Below are 21,989 nucleotides of genomic sequence, written 5' to 3' on the forward strand. Positions count from 1 at the left end.
AATCAGTAGGAGCTGGGGCAGGGAGAGGTAGAAAACCAGCAGGGCAGCGGCCCTCAATGGCATCAGTTTGAAACCCCTGCCTTAGATGAACTGATCTGATTTCTTCTCTCAGTGAGTGTCTGCCCTGTTTTTGCCTTTGCTGACCAATCAAAACAAAATTCTGTCTTGATCAGCTAAGGCTGAGCACTGAGTTAAGCAGCAGAAGGGGAAATACTGGGAACCAGCTCTCACTCGATGCAATCTTCTAATTCACTACAAAGCATCAGTATAAAGGAATCAGCTTTACGCATGACACATCACTAGTTCCTGCAGCATATGTGTTTTTAGTTTAATAAATTGATAATTGTTTTACAGCTTAACCCCAACACTTATTCCAGTTTTGAACAAGTGACACAGGTGGTTCCACACTAGATGCTGTTGTCTGTTGATGTTACCCTTTTTCTCCAGTGTATTTATTTCAGCTGCTTCACTCCAGTTTATCACATGCTTGCAAAACTTGGTGGTTGAAGTCCTCTGGCTGGTCAGCATAAACATAGTGTCCAGCTCCACGGATTGTCTGAGGGAGAATCGAGAAGAAGCTTTTGAAATAGGAAGTAACATAGAAAATGGCATAAAAAGGTTTGTATTTGGAGATGGACACTAGTGATCTGATCAGACATTAGTGGCTTTCACTAACAACCCTACTATTAGGACCCAATTAAAACAGTGTCAGGCTACTCCATCTCAGCAGAGGACATGTGAAGCTCTATCAAGGTGACCACTAGTTTTTGAAGTTACCACAGTATGGATGAGACAACTGCAATTGAGTAGTTCGAATTTTTGATTTATTTGGAAATTTTAATTGCAAAAGATAGAAAATATGCAATGATCAGTTGTATCATTATAGTAAGCCACATATTACTGTGTTGGTATGGACGCTAATCACCCATGATGGTAGGTGGTGCCATCTGGCACCAAGATATGAGCAATAGATACTTATATAAAATCCTATATGTAATTAATTAAATGAAAACATGGAGAATTTTGGTGTCAAACCAAATTAATATTCTCATGGTGTTATGAACTGCCATGTTTGTTTGTGCTAGTTGCTTGAGAGAACCCACCAAGCACATCGTAAACACTTAATTTTGAATCAATATGAAACAGAACCTAAAGCACTCCCCTACACAACCAAGGACTGGGAGAGTAGAACTGTAATCTCCAAAAACCTCTCACTGTGTTCTGTTCTCACCTACACCTGGGTGCAGTTATGCAGAAGGATAACTCCACGACAAGTGACAGGAGTATTGTCGTTTTATTTAAGACACTGTCCTTCACATGTGTACGGAGTAACAATGAAAGGAATAAACAGATTTCCTGTCTCAGACTCTCAAACATCAGTGTAAACTACGGTTCTCCTTAATAAGCAAGAAATAAACAGTCTAAACATATATGGCATGTGTATTCAAACATAAGATGCATAAAGAGGTGTAAGCAGTAAGTCTCTACACACATACAACACATATAATAAAATGAACAAAAGTGAGCTAAATGTGTTCACATAAAACATAAACAAGGTATCTGCTAATAATTAAACGTTTTGCACCACTAACCATGTATAACAGTTACTAAGATGCTTTTGTAATGTAAAATACTCAGACACTGATTCCCACAAGCAACAGCAAGCTGGATTCATCTGCAGCAATCCTGAACTCAATCAACTACACTCAACTTGCGCTTCCTATTTCCTGTTTAACTGTCCTAGCTCTCCTTCTACGGCAACACCAAACCGTGAAACTAAATGAACATAATGACACCTGCTGGTGAGAAGTGATCCTGTCCAGCACACTCCCCGTCTGACACCTATAGGATGTCACATTCACATTACTTATTGTCCATTTAAACTGTAGCATTCGGTTGCAAGAGCAAAGTTTCTGTTATGGGCCTAAAGTAGGTTTTGCATGTTCAGGGGCAGTCTTTACTTTCCTGATCTTTCCATACTGTCCCGGAAACGTTTTGACCACCACTCCCATAGGCCACTGGTTCCGTTTGACTTGGCTATCCTTTCACAGCACAAGATTTCCTTTTTGCAAGTTAGGCCTCTTGGAATTCCATTTCCTCCTGCTCTGTAAGTTGGAGAGGTACTGGGTCTTCCAGCGATGCCAGAAGACTTCAGAGAGATATTTCACCTGCTTAAACTGACGTCTGTGCAGACTGTTACTTTCTGGGTAAGTAAGGTGGCTGGTGTCAAGATGAGGGGAAAACTGGGGTCGGTAGATACTGGGATGAGAGGTCATGAGTTTACAATAGCCGTTACCTCTGCCATTAAAGTTGCTTGGGTGAAATGTTCTTGAACATTTAGTCAAGAATATGTCTTGTCACTCCAATGAGGCGTTCCCAGCTGCCACCCATGTGGGAGGCATGGGGGGGGGGGGGGGGGGGGGGGGGATTAAACTCCCTGCATCCATTGTCACTCAAAAAGTCCAGAATCTTTGCATTATTGCACTGTCTGGAGGGAATGCCAAGGTCATTGCATGCGCCAACTACTTCACTGGGCCACAAATGGAGAGGAAACGCCCCAGGGCATTAATAAAACTGGAAGATTCCATGGATTCCAAAATCTCAATGTGTATGGCCCTAGTGCTCATACAGCTGAAGATAATGGCCCATCGTTTGCTGTTAGCGCATCCGCCGTGTCTCCGTCAAAAGGTAATAGCCAAAGGATCAAACACATCCAGTCCTACATAAGAAAAGGGAGGGTTGGTGCTTAGACAATCTGTGGGAAATTCTTGTGTTTCTATCCTCCATCTGAGCTTCCGACAGGTCACACATCTGTGGATGACTGAGCTGATGCACTGCCTTCCACCAATGATCTAAAGACCGACTGGTTTCACGGCACCTTCTGTGAAATGGAGACCCTGGAGCTGGACTTGCTAGTGATAATGTCGTATTAACAGCGTTATTAAATGTTGATGTCGAGGGATAATGAGAGGGTTTCTTTTGTCACTTTTAAAAACAGCTTGTAACAAACAACCTCCCACCCTTAGGCAACCGGTCTCGTCCAAGTAAGGAGATAACTTTCAAAGTGGATTCCTTCCAGGGAGTTCCTTCCTTAAGCGAAGACAAGCAAAGGTCTCAGGAAAGACCTTGTGTTGCACACTGCGCATGATGAAACCTTTAGCTTTGACTCGATCTTCTGGACTTAACTCTTAGCACATGTGCCAACCTTTACATTCACTCTTTGCATTTCCATACCTGAAAGCCTACATAGATTAATCGGGCAATAGTTCTTCAAGTGACCACCGTTGTGGGTCCAAGGAAGGTTCTACTGCATGCGTGAAACAAGATGTCACGGATGGCCAAATTTCCGGGTCAGACTCTTCAACAGGAAGTCTGGTCCCTTGAGCCAAATGCTGGACATTAAGCCGCCTACTGGTATCGACCTTGAAGCAAGATCAGCTGGGTTAGCATTTGTGGATACATAGTTCCATTGTTCCGGGGAGGTTGATTTTCTGATCCTTTGCACACGATTGCAATTGTAAAGAAATTGTGAAGAACCTTACAGAATGAAACTGAGTATCCATGCCATCCACCAGTAGTTCTGCGATCTCTGCGACTAGAACTGCTGCGCAGAGTTCGAGCCTTGGGATGGTTACCTCGGGCTGTAGAGCTAGCTTAGCCCTGCCAAATACAAATCCAAGTTTGCTCTTTCCCTGTTTGTCTTTCACTTCTTTCATGTCCCAGAGAATTCCAAGGCTGCGCTGCATGGACAGAAAGTCTACTCCAAAATTGAGGTCTGTTAAGCTCTTTGCTAGACCCTCCTCTGTGAATCACATTGATGCTGTTAGAAACTATCTTGTGTAGCGTCAAGTTGGATGCAGCAAGTGTTTCCTGAGCCCCATTGAGAACACCGATGGCCTACTCATCAGATGGGAAAGAGATAAGACCATCATCAACATAAAAATGACGTTCCACAAAACACTTTGTGCTATTGTCTTTACCCTGACCATGGGATGCTCTCCTGAGCCAATAGATCACCATGGCAGGTGAGGGGCTATTTCCAAAGACATGTACTCTTATATGATACTCTACTATCGGTTCCTCCATGTCATTATTCCAGTGCCAGAGGAAGCGCAAGAAGTTGTGTTGATCTTTTCGTACCAGGAAGCAATGAAACATTTGTTTAATGTCACCAGTGACTGCCACCTTGTCCTGGCGGAACCGCATAAGGACAGCCAATAGACTGTTGATGAGGTTGAGGCCTGTCAGAAGGACATTGTTCAAAGACACTCCTTTATGGCGCGCACTGGAGTCAAAAACCACCCTTATCTGATCGGGTTTGTGTGGGTGATCGACTCCAACGAAGGGGAGGTACCAGCATTCCTGTTGCTCCTCCAGTGGTGGTCCCAGCTCTGCATGACCATTGTCGAATATGTTCTGCATGAAATCCTTAGTGTTTCCTCATTTCAGGTCTCTTCCCCACCAAATGACAAACTGAGCTGAGGCTTTGTTTGGCTTGATGCTTGTTGTTAGGGAGCTATCGCCTTGGAGAGCGAAAAGGTAGAGGAGCCACCCAGCTATTATCTTGGTAGACTTTCTTTTCCATCACCTGTAGGAAGGTCTGTTCCTCTATTGAGTAAGATGGCCTTTCGTCCACACTTCCTCTCCTGCGTTGTCGATCAGGCCTGTTTCCTTGACTCTAGGTCAAAGCATTTATATAGTTGGGAGAGCTGTGGATGAGATTCTCCTTTACTTGGATGCTTTTTAGGCATGGAGAGAGTAGCGATCCGTTTACCAGGACACTGGACTGGAGAACGCTCATATTTCTGGGTCTGTGAGCTCTATTAAGGCAAACGTCCCTAACAATAACCCAACCCAAAGGTAGCTTCTGGGCGAAGGGAGCATCAGAAGGTCCATCTCACTGTTCGAGCACCTTGTGAACCTGAATAACGTCCCTGTCAATCAGCAACAGAATCTTTACATGAGGGTCGAGTGCTGAAATCACAGCAGAAATGTCCTTAAGATGAGCATGACAGAACGCTGCTTCAGGTGTTGGGATTTTTGTGATGGCTGTCAGGGAACATGTTGCATTCAATGAGTGTGGGTAATGGCAGCTTGGATTTCCCCATCAGCTGACTCAATGATGAAGTTGCTTGCCCTTCTCCCAGTGGCCTCAGATACTCGTGCACAGGTTTTTAGAGTGTAGGGTGAATAGTTGCTGAAGATTTTGAAGGCACCGAAGGAGGACCTGGCTAAAGAATTGTTGCTTTGATCGTCCAATATGGCGTACAGTCTGGGTCTCTTTTCTGTCCAACCTCTAGGGAACACATCAAGAAGGCTAATTTTAGCAGCAATTCAGTAGTCGTCTGATTTCCACATTCTTGCGTACAAGTGGAAGTGGCAGTGGGTGGTGTTGGTTCCTGCTCGCTGCAATGTGGGGCTGATACCTTTAGAGTCCACGGTGCTGGACCTGCATGGAGAGCAATGGTGTGCAACAGACTGCTGCATTCTGCGCAGAAAACCTCCACTGTGCAGTTCTTGGCCTGATAACTGGAAGAAGCACAGCATCTAAAACATATCTGGTTTTGTTTCAGAAACACCTTACGTTTTCTAAGAACTTATCTCTAAATGCACTGCATCTTCAGAGGGAATAAGGTTTCTTATGAATTGAGTTTCTTATGTCTTTAGCCCTAATGCAGGGTTGTTGATGTGGACTGCATGAAGACGTTTTGCGTGTTTTGATGATTTTTTGCCCAACCACTTCACTAGCCGTTACGTGCAAACCTTGAATAAAATTTTCAAAGGTTTTCCATGTCCAATAATTACCTGGATTGTCTCTAAATCTTGTAAATCCTCCAGGGAACAGCTCACGTCTGGCTAAGAACCTAGTGAGGTCAGAGATATTGCTGTGTTCTTGTGAGAGGTATCGAGGACTGGGGGAAAATGGTGATAGTTTGCATGTATCAAAGCACCCATTTGGCTGAGAGACACTACGGTTGGCATCGTTCTTGGCAGGTTGAGGATCAAGTTGAGGGCTAGGAAGGTTATCTTGCTTTGGGGGATGATGGGACACGGGACATGTTGTTTTCTCAGGTGGTTTTACATCTTTGTGTGAAAGTGTGTCTTGGTGTCTAAAAGACTGGTCTCTAATATACTCGCTAATGCGATCTACTTTGAGGACTTTGAAATGTGGGTGTGGATGGACACGTTGTCAGCTTCATGTGCCTGAGACATCTTGCTGCTGATGTCCGTATTCCTCTTGTAGCATTACTTTGGGCGTAAAATGTCTCTTTACTGTTCTGCCCTCACTTACACCTGGGTGCAGTTATGCAGACAGATAACGCCACGACAAGTGACAGGAGTAAATGTAAACTACAGTTCTCCTACATAAGCAAGAAATAAACAGTCTAAACATATACGGCATGTGTATTCAAACATAAGATGCATAAAGAGGTGTAAGCAGTAAGTCTCGTAAACACAATAAAATGAGCAATAGTAAACTAAGCGTGTTGACATAAAACATAAACAAGGTATCTGCTAATAAATAAACATTTTTCACCACTAACCATGTATAACAGTGTCTAAGATGCTCTTATGATCCTGTCCAGCACACACTGTAAAACACAGTAAAGCAAGAAACACTACATGGTCACAAGGGTAACAGGGCTAAAATGACAGAACAACACTAAACAGAACAAAGCAGAGCAGACAGAAACAAGGAGTACATGACCTGGCAATGGAGGGGGATGACAGGCAGGGAGAAAGCTGCATGGTACTGCTCTGGTAACTTAACGGACTCATCACTACAGCCACAATTTTCATTCAAAATAATTTCTTCACTTCTTCTAATGATTTGTCTGGCTAAGCAATTAGACCTTAACTTTAGTTTGTATCTGCCTCAAGACGCAGGGAGTTCCTTACTTTACCCCATAGACTCTAATGTTAATTTCTGACAGACTTTTAGGAGAAACGCTGGAGGACTGACATTCTGAAATGTTCTGAAAGTGTCACAATGTAGAAAACTGCCAGAAACAGTTAAAGTTACAGTGTTGACATAGACTCTATCAACATAGATGTAGACACATACATACTGTAGGAGTAGAAATAAACACACACAAAAATTACACACAAATAGACGACCAGAGTTTGTCTATATTCTCTTGCTTTGATTTCTTAAAAAAATTTCATGATCACTTTTCTCTTTTTATCAACTTTTTAATCTGTCATCGTTTTGTCATACTCAACATTTTGTCTGTTTTTTTGGTATACATTTAAGTTGCAGGCAGGAAAAAAAGGTTCCTTAATGGAGTTGGTCCTTAATTGTTAATTTATTGACATTCCTTCAGTGTTATTGTTCTGATCATCTAAATAAAATTTTACTTCATATATTATCCTGGTCTTAACCAAACTAAGAAGTGTACTGAGATGGCTTTGTTGTGATTTGAGGCTAAATTATACAATATAAGCTAAGTTTGATCTTTATATACTAGATTTCATATAATATGCCGCTTCATTTGCTTGAACACCTTGAACTTACTATGACCTCCACATGAGAATGTGGTCTCATTTCTTTGATAGTGAAGACCTGAGTTGCTGTCAATGCTGGAGCGGGAACCGTAGATGATGGTCAGGGGAATCTTGGCCTGCAACTGGTCCATCCTTTGCAACATTGGTCTTTTAGCCCAGCCACAGACTGTCATGTTCTTAAAAGCCGTTTCCCCACTGTGACAGGACAACAATTACCACAACAAAATGCTGACTGTAAAACTGCAACAAAGGTGACAAATACAGTCAACGTAAGTGGCTATGATGATTGGTAAACAGAGGCAAAGACATAAAAAGACTGACCTAGGGCTTTGCACATTCAGGTGGTAGATGTAGTCTGGCACAGTGTTGTCACTGAACATGGAGAAGAACTTCTTCTTAAAATCAGGTCTCAGAATCTGGACCAGATATGGACCTGCATGTGTCAGAAGAGATCCAGAAATGTCCAAACCAACATTGTATCATTCATCATTATGCCACTGTTCAATACTGTAGGTTGCACAATTCTAAATGGTGAGGAGGGTTAGTGGGGCAAAGAACTAGGACCCTAAAGTTTTTGTTTAAACATCCCTGATTATGCATTCTCAGGCTAAAGTATATTAGAGCCAGATATCTCCATATGCTATCTATAAAGCACATACAGGTGCTGGTCATTAGAATATAATTAAAACGATAATTTATTTCACTAATTCCATTCAAAAAGTGAAACTTGTATCTTATATTCATTCATTACAAACAGACTCATATTTCAAATTTCTTTAATTGTGATGTTTATAACTGCCAAGTACTGCAAATTCAATATCTCAGAAAATTTAAATATTACCAATACAAACAAAGGATTTTTAGAAATCTTGGCCAACTGAAAAGTATGAACATGAAAGGTATGAGCATATACAGTACTCAATACTTTCAGGCTCCTTTTGCGTGAATTACTGCAATAATGCGGCATGGCATGGAGTCGATTAGTCTGTGGCACTGCTCAGGTGTTTGAGAGCCCAGGTTGCTCTGATGGTGGCCTTCAGTTGCTTCATTATTGGCATGAATTGGCATTTTTATTAACAATAAGTGGTGCCATCCTGGCCATGTGACGGTCAAAGAGCAGATCTGCAGCCCTGATATCAAATTGCTGGCCATTGGACTCCGTCCATATTGTTTACCCAGAGAGTTTCCACACCTCAAAGCTGTTTACGGCCCCCTCTGCGAACAGTGCCACGGCGTGTGACGTCATACAGACGGTCATCTCCAACCTGGAGTCCACACATTCTGACACTTTCTTTATGATCTCTGGTGACTTTACTCACACCAGCCTCGACAAGTCACTTCCTACATTCACCCAGTTTATGAGCTGTCCCGCCAGAGGTGAGAAGACTCTGGACCTGATGTATGCCAATGTTAAGGATGCCTACTCTTCCACTGCCCTCCCCCCTCTGGGAAAGTCGGATCACAATTTGAATTATCTGCTGCCACAATACACACCTCAGGTTCAAAGACTGCCTGCCACCATTACAACTGTTAAAAAGGTGGACAGATGAGGACCGTGTTGCTCTGCAGAGTGTCATGTTTTGGTTTCTGTTCCTGTTTTACTTTGAAGGACTTCCTGCTCCATTCACACCACAGATGTTTTCGTGTCATCTCCGGTCTTTATCATGCACACCTGACAACATTCAGTAATCACCAGTAGTATTTAGTCACCACCTCATTCAACAGTCAAACGGCAGATTGTTGCGTGCATACACCACATTCCACTGTTCTCGAGATTGACTACCTTGTTCCTGATCGTGCTTCTGAATCTGACTCCTGCCTGTCCCTTGCCTGTACCTTCATTGTGGAAAACGCTGGTAACGTATCTGATCGTCTGACCCTGAGAAAGCCTGCTCCTTACCAGTACCTTTGCTATGTCTATCTGTTACCGAACCCTAGTCTGTCCCGGGACCAGATTTAGCCTGAGCCTTCTGTACTTACCGTTGAGATCTCCTGTGTATTACCTAGACTGTCTGTGACAAACATTGAATAAAGACTGAATTCTACAAACTTACTAACGTGTCCGCGCTGTGCATGTGGGTCCAATAACTGCGCATACCTGCATTTACTGACACAGAGCTGCTTTGAAGACACTGACCGGGAAGCTCTCTGTGAAACTCATGGTGAGGACATTGATGGACCGACAGACTACATCACAGATTATATTAATTGTGTGGACACCCATGTATAGAGGTAGCCGGTAAAAGTGTCTACCCCCACCGCGTTCGGGACCCAAATCTGCCTCGAGTGTGTTACGTCCTTTTGGCCTGTAGGCGGCGATTGACTCCCACTTTTGGTCCTAAAACATGCTTATGTCATATAGCCTCTTGTAGAACAATCAATGATCAGGTCTTGGGTGGCCTAGTGATTAAGATGCATGGCTGCAAAACTTTTTGTCCGGGGTTCGAGGCTGAGTGGAAGCAGTTTTTTTAATTTTAATTATTGGAAAAACAGCGTCTCATAATCATCATGTGATCACGAGATGACAACGTTGTATTACTTAGTGCATGGCTCGCCAAGACCATGTCGCTGGTCGCGTTATCGTATTTAATATAGTTACGTAGGTAAGTAAGTTATGGCAAATTATGGCAGTTTAAAACTAAAAATAAGAAGCTGAACGGTGCGCCCTCCCGCGTGCACCGTTCAGCAAATTTTCCTTACGTGGTATTCTTCTTTAATGCACCTCATGGCAAGACAGTACGGCACTTTATGCCGCTCTTACCCAACGCGTATCTCCTTTTTCCTGCCCCCCGTCAACAAGGGCAGGTAGGAACTAATGTTAATTACAAATAAAATCACAGTACCTAAAATGCCACGTTTCCCAAACATAAAAAATAAAAAGGAATACTAACTAAGGTCACACTACTACAATTTAAAATCTAGGATGATCTAGACCAGGGTTCGGCCACCCGTAACACCCACATTTTCAATTAAAAAACAAACACTGGGAGCCGTGGAGGGCGGCAATATTATATTATTCAAGAACATTCAACATTTGTTTTTTTTAATCCAAAGAAGGGGTTTAACATTTTATATTTTATAGCAATTAACAGCATACCTATTCAGTCCTCGTTCTCTTTTATATGGAATACGAGCAACGATCAAACATAAGCGTCATATTACGCCTTTTAAAACCATAAAAACTGTTCAGATTGTTTACAGACGATAAAACATTGTCAAGGCATCGACAAGGACAGCTAACTCGCTTTTCCCTGCTTCAAACAGCTGCTGTCACTAAGAGCAACCCATGTGGCATCACCGGTCAATCTGGAAACGCATTCATTGGTTGGGGCGCTTTAAGGTGTGACTGGGGAGGAGACGGCAGCAGCGAATGAAGAGCAACTGAACAGAGTTGATGTCTTCCCCGCTGACAGGCGCATTCATTTGATAATGCACGTATCTTGGCTGACAGTTCAGTTGAAAAACACACTGAATCTTTATCAAACCGTCCCTGAATAACGTCTATGAACTGCAGTTTCTTCCTTGATTATCCATGATTATTATGGAAGAAGAACGAATCATCGCCAGTCCAAATTGTGCAATTAATATTGTGTTTACAATAAAGGTAATAAATAATAATAATAGTATTTTCATTTTAAAATGCACTGCATATTTTAAACAAATGTTGAAGTGCTACAAATACATTAGACCAGAAAGCTACGATAAATACATACGTTTACTCTTGCAGAGTAAACATGTAGAACAAACTACTTGCTGCATTAATGAGTCTTAGACCTGCAGCTGATCATGCCACCCAATGCTGCCCAGTCTCCCACGGAGCTTTGTCCCGGAGCAAGTATTTCTCACACTGATCGAGTCGTAGCAAATCATTAGCATGTCTATGCACCTCTACGAAATAGGGGGAGGGATGTGAAGTTTGCCTTTGCGGCTGTGAGCAAACATGAGACAAACAAAAGCATGGTCGAACTCACGTCCAAGTCATCTGAGTACGAAATACATCACATCACTCGGTCTTGTGTTTCATTCATTCAGTGGCAGTCTGGAGCTCTCTGCTAAGACTGCTGCCCCGCGAACCATCCACGGATGAGCTTGGGTTAAAAATTAAAAGCAGAGGGTTTTTGTTTTTCTTTTTTCTCTAAACGAAAAAACAGTTTTAAATCCAATTCCGTGTGTTTTTGTTAAAAAAAATTTTGCTCGGTTTATTGGATTGTAAGGTGGTGTTTTTATTCAAATTGGTTTGCCGCCCATAGCAAGAGAAAGGGGAAGCCGGTGAAGGTGGATGGATGGACGAATGGGAAATCAAAGTTTTGAAACGTACAAGTGCCGAATAAGTCACATCAGCCACTCATTCAGTTACAATGACACGCACAGTCAAAACAAATTCTCGCTACATCTAGTGCACCACTCCCTCGTTCCTCTCGTAGCCTGCATTTGCACATCCATACATTTGTGTATTGGTCACTCTCTGTCTGGACACATGACTCTGAAACACGTCACGTGTTTGTGTAAGAGTTTGATGTCTCCACCAAATTATAATCAGAGGTAACGAGAGAACGACTTTTTGTGTTTTCCGTTTGTCTCTAAACAATAAAAACATATTAACTCCAATTCAGTGTCTTTTTGTAAACAAATATTTTCGCCTGGTTTATTGGTTTGTAAGGCGGTGCTTTGATTAAAATCCGTTTGCCGCTCATTGGAAGAGAAACGAAAATGCCGGTGAAAGTGGCTGGATGGACGGATGGGAAATAAAAATGTTGAAACGTACACGGGCGGATCAAGTGATCTCAGCCACTCAGTTACAATGACACGAACAGTCAAAACAAGTCAAACTGCAGTTCTGCAGACACAGAGTAAACAGAACGAACAAACATATTGCTGTAATGCGTCGCTTTAGATCTGCTGATTTCTGGCGTCCTGTCAAAATTACATTCGACAACTGCTGTAAAAAAATTCCTATGATTATTACGGTTATTTACGTAAAATCTATGACTATTGGAAAACATTGATTAACAAGTTGTGGACGTTTAAAACCTAAATAAGCGGCTGTAGTCGCAGATAGACTGCGCTCTATGTCTTTACTTGGACATGTGCATTCAAATTATATTAATTAAACTGTGACCCATAATCATGGATTTATGTGAAGCCAATATGTTGTATCAGATGTGAGGAGAATGAGGAGAATGAAAACAAAAATGTTTTGCTGCTTTGGCGCAGGTCTGTTCTAAACCTTTGTTTTGATGAGGTGATGGTGAGGATAGCCACAGCTTCCATCTGGTAGAGGACTGCTTCCACTCAGTCTTCCAAATAGTGATGAGAACAAGGATCACCACATCTCCCTGGTCATCTGTCTACAACTATACCTGTCCTGCTGCAGAAACAAATCTCCAACATAACCAATTTTACCCCTACCCAGGACATGGTCTGTTTACCCTACTTCCGTCAAGCATTTCATCTGCAAGGCCCTGCAAAAGCTTCTGGCTTTCAAACCCCCAAACTTAGTTCACTCAGTAACCTATACATTGCACATTGGAGTGTGAAGATAACAGTTTGTTCCAGGCTTGGAGTAGTGGTGCATTTATTGGTTGACAATAAAGATGGCTCTAACTATTACATATTTTACTGAACTCTGTTTTTATAAGGGGAAAACACTTTTTTTCAGGAAATCATAGTATTGAAATTATGTTTTTCTCTTTCTAATATTGTAGGCTATAAAGGTGATCCAGCCATATGAAAAAAGCTTGTAAATATAAATTAAAAATGAAATTGTTTAAAAAGATTCTTAATGAGTATTGCACACACAAAAAACACATTTCTACTCAAATGGTAAAGGAGTTATTTCACAGGTGGTCTAAATCCAACATACAGTGAGTGTTTTATCAATCAGGAAAATCTGCCTTGATCGACAACCCACACATGAAGAGATGGCAACTCAGTTTCTTCACACCAGAAATCCCAGCACCACCTCACTAGTCTCTGTAGACTAGATACCTGTAACCACTTCAGACACAGAGACATATTACTGTCAGGTTTATCAACAATGATCAAAAAACATTACTAAAAAACATAGTTTAAAGGCAATAAAGTCTGATAGGTCAATATATAATTTGAACTAATGCTTTTTGTTCCCAGGTAGGTCATGCAGTGAATGCTATGAATATTAATGCACATTTTTTTAATGAAATTATGTCAGAGCAGCAGCACAAGCAAGACAAAAACAGTGTAAAATGTATTTATACTATTTCAGCTATGCTCTCAAACTTTTATTTATTTCTATAATGTAAGCTAAAATAGTGATTTTTCTATAATGTAAGCTAAAGTAGTGTTTTCTAGTTTTCCAGGTAAGTCGTGTTGTGAATATTTAGGCTGCATAGGCCATTTAGCATAAGGATTAGCATTAGCAACTGCTAGTTGCTTTGCAAATTACATAAATCAAATAAATTGAAGTAAATGCGACATTACCATTAAGACACTTCTTGCATCAGCCAAAATGTGTCACAGTCTCTGGTCCGGGTCCTTGTTTTATTTTTAGTTCATTACATTCGGTAGTGTCTGGTTCCCTGGTTTTATTTTGAAGTCCTTCCTGTCTCTCCTGCGTTGGTTCTGATCCCTGTTTTTACTTTGAAGGCTTTCCTGCCATAATCACTCCACAGCTGTTCCCTGCCATTACCGGTCATTACCCACACCTGCACGTCATCAGTAATCAGCTCAGTATATTTAAGCACCACCTCTCACTCTAGCAAACTGCCAGATCGTTGTATGTGTGTAACCGTCATTGTCCAGTCCGTTGATCTAGCCCTACCGTGTATCACGTACCCTGTTTTTTGACCGCTGATTTCGAGCCTGCCTAATACCTGCCTGTCCTGTCTGCCTCGGTGTTCTACTACTGCCTGTTACCGACCTTGCCTGCCTGACCACGATCCTACGCTCGACGATTTGGTATAGTTATTCTACCTCTCGTGTATGAACCTTGCCCGTCCCTGACGCTGTCTCTGCCTGACCTCGTTTAACCTGGAATAAACCATCATTTATCACCATCCAAGCTGTGTTGTGCTGTGCATGTGGGTCCTCATCCATGCGATCGTGAGAAAATGTGGTGACTTCAATAGCCTCCTCTTCAGCTTCGTAGATGTATGGCTGTACTACGCTACCAGACCAGCTGGCCATTGTTGTGCAGTCCTGTAGTGGGTCTTCTTCTTCTGTGAAGGATTGCGTTGGATTGCATTCTCAATGTCGCACTACTGCCACTTATTGTATCCTAACCCTGCAGGTGGCTCGTATCCATGAAGCCAATTGAAGTCCAATTGGCATTGAAGTCCAATAAGCTGTATGATCAGGGACCTTTAAAAAGGAAAACTTTACCGATTTTCAATAAGGGTTTACCAAGCCGATCTCTGGTAATATTTAACAATGAAGAGACACTCCGATTGCTCCATAATTTCTATGATGAGAAATTATCATTTATTCCTCCGGTAAGACTCCTCGGCAGATGGTTTGCGAAACTGCTCAGTCCGCCATTGTTTTCATGCATTCACCTACAACACTAATATTCAATGGCCAGAAGACCTTCTCTGGATTATTAAAAAGACAGTGAGTTCTATAGTATTAGAACAGTCTAATATTCAGGGTTACTTGTATAATCCAGAGTGCAGCCAAGACGAGTCAGCAGAGTGGACAGAGCTGTTACAGCCGAATGGCGCCAAACCACGGGGCAGCTTACAGGAGCTGTGTGCAGAAGACAGCTGGTGCTCTGCACCACAGGCCAATGTGAACAACTGAATATCCCTGTGCTGAATTTCACCACTGCTGATTTCGTTCGGATGAAGTTGCAGATTCTACTGCTGACGTCACACGATCAATTTTGGGCTATAGGATACCGATAAGAAACTGGAAAAACAGCCGGGACAGAACGGTTGAATGAGCATTGACTAAGTAATATATTCGACCGTTTATTGTTTTACCTCGCGCTGTGAAGTTTCAGTAAAGTTACAAGCTGCTGTTCCGTGTTTTAGAATGTTACTAACGCTAGCCTGTGTATTAGCTCTGAGTGCCTGGCAGCAACTAATTCCATATTACTGCTTCATTTGATGATAATTGGAGATGAAGAAAAGAGCTAAAGTATTGGCTAAATGAAGAATCTGTAGCTTTCTAACAACTGTCTCTGTCACCGTTTCTAATAGCTAAGAAACGGTGTCTTTATTCAAAAACACTTATATATAATATAACCTTTTGTCAAAAATGTAAAGCAATCTGTTAGATTCAGTTGTGCTTGTTTCAGCGCAGACACATGATGCATCTTTGCTGGACATCAGCTCTCTGCTGTGGGTGCCGGTTCCTCACGGGCAGCCTTGTACTCTTCCATGTGGCCTAACTCGTAGGTGCTGTACTCTCATACAACTGACCACGAATATCAGACTGTGCGTGCTGAAGTACTCGCTGTCTTCTGAATTATCTACAGTGGGACCTCCGGCCATTGAATATTAGGGCTGTAAGCGTATGTGAGGAAAACAATGGCGGACTGAGCAGTTGCGTTCCAGCAGACTGGCTGCGCCCCCCTCTCATCCCGACCGTTGCTGGGGCAGGTACAGAGGAAAGCAGAAAGCACTAGTTGTAGTCTGTGAGCCCATATAAAATAATCCGCCAGTCTGTGTTGGAAGAGGAATGACTGATAACTTCTCTGAATAGAAATTATGGAGGAATCACAGTGTCCCAATTATTCTTAAATACTACCTGACTTTGTTTTAATTTCCTTTAAAGGTTTATTATCTGCACTTCATATCTCCTGCTTTGTGTTGTGCAAAAAACTCTCTGCAGCAAAACAAGCATGTTTTCCAGGGTCACACGTGCACCCCTGGACGTCACACCAAGCCCCCCCCCACGCCCCAATATTTAAGAAGGAGTGCCTTCTAGGCCATTGTGGTTTCATCTAAAGAATGGATTTGTATTTAGCACTGGTGTTGTGACAGTCTTTTACAAAGTGTCCCACCCAGTCTTACCCAGTGGTCCAACCAGCCGTAGACCAGCTAAAGGATTGAAGGGGGTGAACATGGCCCCAAGGGCTTTGATCCAGACTGGAATAGGCCGGTCAGCCTCCTCTGTGTCCAGGCGAGTGGGAAAACCCCAGGGTTCCGCTAGGATTATGTGTTTTACTCTGGAGACCAAAGACAAATATGACTTATGTAAAGAAACTTTTTGGAAAGTGTGGTTTATGCGCTTGCTTTCCAGAACCACTACTCCTGTTGCGTAAATTTAAAAGCTACATCTCTTTAGTATAGCTTAACAAAAACAGGTGGCGACAATCTACACACAAATTATGTAAATACATTTCAAACAGAGCTTGGTCAGGCTGGTCTTTCATTCACTGTAGTTTACATCATTTAGATGGAAGGATCCAAGTTCGTAAGGCATCCATCCCTTACGAACTTGAACATTTGAATACACCTAAAGAAACTGGCTTCTGTAACAAATAAGTACTTGAACTCACACATGCAAGGGAAATCCTGTGTTCTGCACTTACCTGCCAGGATATTTAATCGAGTATGACACAGCCAGATATCCTCCCAGGTTGTGTCCCAACAGGACCATAGATTCCAAACCCACTTGAGCACGCCACTCTTCTATTGACTCCACAAACTGGTCCTCTGCCTCTTGAGCATCTGCCGGAAATATGGGTCTGCTGCTCTGACCGAAGCCCAGCATGTCCAGGGCAAAGACAGGGTGATGCTGACACAAGGCATCCAGGTTCTGAGCCCAAATGCCCACGCCACCACCAAACCCATGGAGGAGGACCATGGGTGTTTTGTTTTTTTCAGCTTTACTGTTAAAACTTAGAGTCCACAGCAGGTTGCCATTAGATATTGAGATGTGCTGTTTAGAAAAAGCACTTCCTACATCTGTGGAGAGAGGAGGGGAATCACAAAGTACAGCTGAGAAGTATGACCGTAGATTACAGGGAGGACAGATCCTTACATCTCAACATCTTGTCCTCTGCAATTTGGAGCTGCCTCTGAGAAGTGGGACACCATGATGGCAGCCAGCTGGGGATCCAACACCACCTACACAGGCCAAAACCCATTTACCATGCTTATTGCCTCACCTACAGGATAAACATGGTGTCCTCCAGAAGCATGGCCCAAATGATTGTGATACAGACAGAAGTACTGGAAGGCACAAGTAGCAAATGACAACATTAGGACTGAATGGTAGTGTTCATGGTGGTGGACAGTCGCTCTTCGGTTGACTTCCACCTTTATGACAGACCACTTTCTGTGTGGAACACACGCAGCCCCAGTCAGTGTACTGCACAGATGTGGACCATGCTTACATGAATTATAATTAATATATATTTATTATATTTATATGGAGATGTGTAGATGTGCTTAGTAGACATTGTTACATCTGGATTGGTTTGTACTTCCAGAGGTTTTTAGATTTAAATATAAACAAAGTTTAGTAGGAAATCTACGCAAGTCTTAGGACATGAGGTTCCTGGTGCCTTGTCAGCTCTCTGTCAGTTTCCAGTTTGTTGTTTCCCCGTCCGTAATCTGTTGAACTACATTTTGATAAAAGGAGATGTAAAACAAATCTGCCATTGTTTTATACAAAAACTAAACATAGACATTTTTTGGTGCCTTTTTCCCTGCAGGCTTCTGCTATTAAACTCCACATGAATCATGCTGCAGGCTGGACATAAGAGGCAGTGGCTGGTCAGAGAGCCCCCTTACCTTACACTTCTGTACACGTAGAACCAAACACTTCTGAGCAGACTGTGAGCACCGACATCAGATGCCATCCTCTTTAGGAGCCTGCAGCCGAGCCAAAATGAAGCACAACGTGGATAAGGTTGCACATTGCACAAATCGACCTGAGCTTGCTTCATCAGATCTATGCAGCATATGCAGACTTCAGACACCTGCTCTGATCTCTCTGTTCCGTATTAAGTTGCAACCATGTTAACTGGCTTAGAGGTTCTATACAAGGACTTATGGCCTGTTTTTGCTGGAGTGGTCTTGGGATCGAATCACATTAAAATTTGTTTATTTCACAAAGTGTTTGTGAATGTTTGTATTTTTAATTGATGTTTATTAAACTTAGTCAAGGCTCCGAAGACAAAACGCAGAGGTCTGACATTTGATCCTTTATTGAAAGCAGAGCGTAGCAATTCAAGAGCAGACTCACTAAGTCACTCAGAAAGCAACAAGCACACTGATACAGATGAGTAACGTCGTACACGAGGACTTGATCTTTTGGACCACAAACGGTCGCAGGCTGACGGTTTCATAGAAAGTCAGGGATTGCTGCTGTGGTGAATTGGTATTTTGACTGATATACTACTCAACCAGTTTTCAATTTACAGGAGGACTTTCTATCACCATAACTTATGTGCAGTGTTGATAATAGCGACCCGCGGCCAGTTTTTAATGTTCACATGTTACGCTCACAACTTGCGACCGCCAGTCTGCAAATCATGTGAATTCCGTTTTTTGTGGGATTTGCAAAACACTGGGTTGCATATACTGACTGACATTGTACCATTGACCCAATACATTAGATAAACACCACATCTAATATATCATCGGTGTGTTTTTGTTTAACAGGGCCATTTCAAATAAGACCTGGGGTGCTTTCATGCAATATTTTACAGCCTTGTATGCTTTCTTTGACCATTATAAAGTCTCTTCACACTGTATGGCTCTGGTTCTGTAACGTGAAGTAGACGGTCTGGTCACAATCAGATTGTTTACTATGCGTCTTTCAATGCTGCGCATTGACGCCTGTCTTTGCCACCAAATCGTTTGATGTCATACAGAAATGCTCACGGACAAGAAAACCAATAGTGAGCACGCGCTGCTTATATGTAGAACTAGAGCAAAAGTATGAATGGGACCTTGCTGACTGCTCCGCTTCCGCACAACGCTGAAGGGCTGAAACACGACACAAAAGAAGTTAAATGTAAGATCTGACAACACACTAACAACAGACACACGATAACAGGTGCTGGCGCCAACGTAGCAAATAAAAAATTCGATCCTTTATTGAAAGCGTAGCAATTCAGGAGCAGACTCATTCAGTCCTCATTTTCCTTCAGCCACTTACGTAACTACACACGAGCACCGTTCAAACTGCGTCAGGTTGTTTCGTGTAAAACTATTTACTTAAATTGTGTACAGACGACAAGAAATTAACAAAACATTGACACGGCATCGGCGGGGAAAGCTAACATGCCTACTTCATGCAACAAACGGCTGCCGTAACTAAGAGCAACCGGGGTGGCATTTGGAAGTCGGTTGCCAGTTAACGTGGTCGCGACTTAATACGTAACACCGGCGCCTGGGACAGACACGACACTGGCAAACGTTTCTTCACGTCTTACTCTGGTCAAGCGGTTTCACTTCAGCAGCAAACGACAGGCAAATGGCGGCGTTGTCTAGCGATATACGACACGAAATTCGAGTTCTTATAAAAGGAACACAGCTGCTTTGCCGCTACAACCTCACCGAAACAGGGCGGTGAAGTACGATGAAGCCAACACTCACCCTATGTGGGTCGTCACGGTGTCGTGCCAAAAAGTGACTGTCTGCCAGAAATTGATTTCCGCACGCGGGAGCGCGCACCGCCCCGTTAAGGCGTTAAGCTCGGTTTGTGTAGGACTACAGCTGCTTATTTCGGTTTCAAACGGCCATAACTTGTAAATATTATCCGCTACACGTTTTGTAGTGGACGTAGTGACGCCACGTCTTTTAAATTTTGTGTAAACGACGGAAATAATCATCGTAATTCTCTTTACAGCGATCATAGATCGTGACTGTTTAACTCTATGACATGACACTAGGACTCAGATCTACGACCCAATATTGCTGCAACATGTTTGTTCTTCACATTTTGTGTCTGATTAAAACTACACGAGTACCCACCGCGTTGTTTCACCACTTTTAACTTCCTGTATGGGACCAGTTAAACCAGTAAGATGCTTTCATGTTGCCAAAACGTGATTATTAGAGACAAAGCTTTTGGTAAGAAGCTTAATTATGTCTTATTTTAAATACACTGAGCTCTGCTTTGTTATATTTACAGATGTAATACACCAAGACCAGTAGAACCAGTAGCATGCTGGTTTTATGTTGCCACAAAGTGATTAAAGCCAATATCTGTTTACTGAAAGCTTCTTTCTCCCTTATTTTAAGTTCACGGAGCTCTGCTGGATTCTAATAATAGATTTAATGAGCATCCAGTACATCTTATCACTTTCCACACCTGTCTGAGACCAGTTAAACCAGTAAGATGCTGTGTTTACGTTGCCAAAATGTGATTACAGCCAATATTTTTTAATAAGAAGCCTATTTCTTCCTCATTTTAACTTCATCAATCTCTTCTTGGTTATATTAACAGTTTTAATAAACATCCAGTTCACTTGACCACTGTCTGTACCTCTCTGAGACCAGTACAACCAGTAAGAAGCTGTTTCCACGTTGCCAAAAAGTGATTAATGTAAATATCTTTTAACAAGAAGCTCATTTCTGCCTCATTTATCAAACTCTTCTTGTTTATATTTACAGGTTTAATGAGCATCCAGCTCACTTAACCGCTGTCTGTACCTGTCTGAAACCAGTACAACCAGTAAGAAGCTGTTTTCACGTTGCCAAAAAGTGATTCATGCCAATATCTTTTGACAATAAGCTTATATCTGCCTCATTTTAATTCAGTGGAGCTCTCCATGTTCATATTAACACATTTAATGAGCATCCAGCTCTTTTGAACACTGTTGGTACCTGTCAGAGGCCAGTACGACCAGTAAGAAGCTGGTTCCAAATTGCCAAAAAGTGATTACAGCCAACATCTTTTGATAAGAAGCTTATTTCTTTCTCATTTTAGAGAAGAGTGCGTTATGTCACAGCTAGAGTGCGAGGGCACGCTTTTTAAAGATACAACTTCTGTCTTTAACTCGTCACTACAGACACAGTTTTATTATTGATTAGTTCATTACACTGTTTGATTGTTTAGTAATTAATCAGACACATCCCCTGAATCTTTCAAAATAAAAGCACCAATCCAACTTTTAACTTTAATAGGACTATTTATGCCTTTGAATGGATAATTGTGACTAGTTAATGAGCGTATTTTATATTTTAGCTATTAAGCACACACAGCTTCTCCACATCCTTTCAAAATAGAAAGCCCCAATCCTGATCTTTTGCTAAAGTTAGCAACAATTCTGCTTTGAACAGGTTTATTATGACTAGTAATTTAGACTAATATACTGGTTAACAAATACCTTGCACAGGCCTTTTCCATATCCTTTAAAAAAAAGCACCAATCCAGATTTTTATCTTTAATAGCACTATTTGTGCTTTTGAATGGGTAATCATGACTGGTTAGTGTGACTGTTTTACAGTTTAGCTATTAAGCACACACAGCCCCTCTACCTCCTTTCAAAATAAAAGCCCCAATCCTGATGTTTAGCTAAAGATAGCAATAGTTCTGCTTTC

The 21,989-nt window shown here is 42.1% G+C and overlaps 2 protein-coding genes across 2 annotated transcripts in view; one reads left to right on the forward strand and one right to left on the reverse strand.

The window, feature by feature from the left end:
- Positions 1-299: 299 nt before the first annotated feature.
- Positions 300-20,172, reverse strand: LOC114843010 (1-acylglycerol-3-phosphate O-acyltransferase ABHD5-like). Its single transcript, XM_029129182.3, is given in 9 exon segments — positions 300-556; positions 7,517-7,570; positions 7,572-7,701; positions 7,828-7,939; positions 16,500-16,654; positions 17,021-17,396; positions 17,473-17,558; positions 18,228-18,308; positions 20,040-20,172. Coding segments are annotated over 8 exon segments (1,071 nt in total). The 5' UTR covers positions 18,296-18,308; positions 20,040-20,172; the 3' UTR covers positions 300-466.
- ano10a (anoctamin 10a) overlaps positions 19,345-21,989 on the forward strand; it is a 48,535-nt gene continuing 45,890 nt past the window's right edge. Inside the window, exon 1 of the mRNA XM_029129179.3 lies at positions 19,345-19,455. The gene's annotated coding sequence lies outside the window, so the exon portion shown is untranslated. The remainder of the gene's footprint in view (positions 19,456-21,989) is intronic.

This window comes from Betta splendens, chromosome 16 (genome assembly GCF_900634795.4).
Source record: "Betta splendens chromosome 16, fBetSpl5.4, whole genome shotgun sequence".
In the NCBI taxonomy this organism is placed as follows: domain Eukaryota; kingdom Metazoa; phylum Chordata; class Actinopteri; order Anabantiformes; family Osphronemidae; genus Betta; species Betta splendens.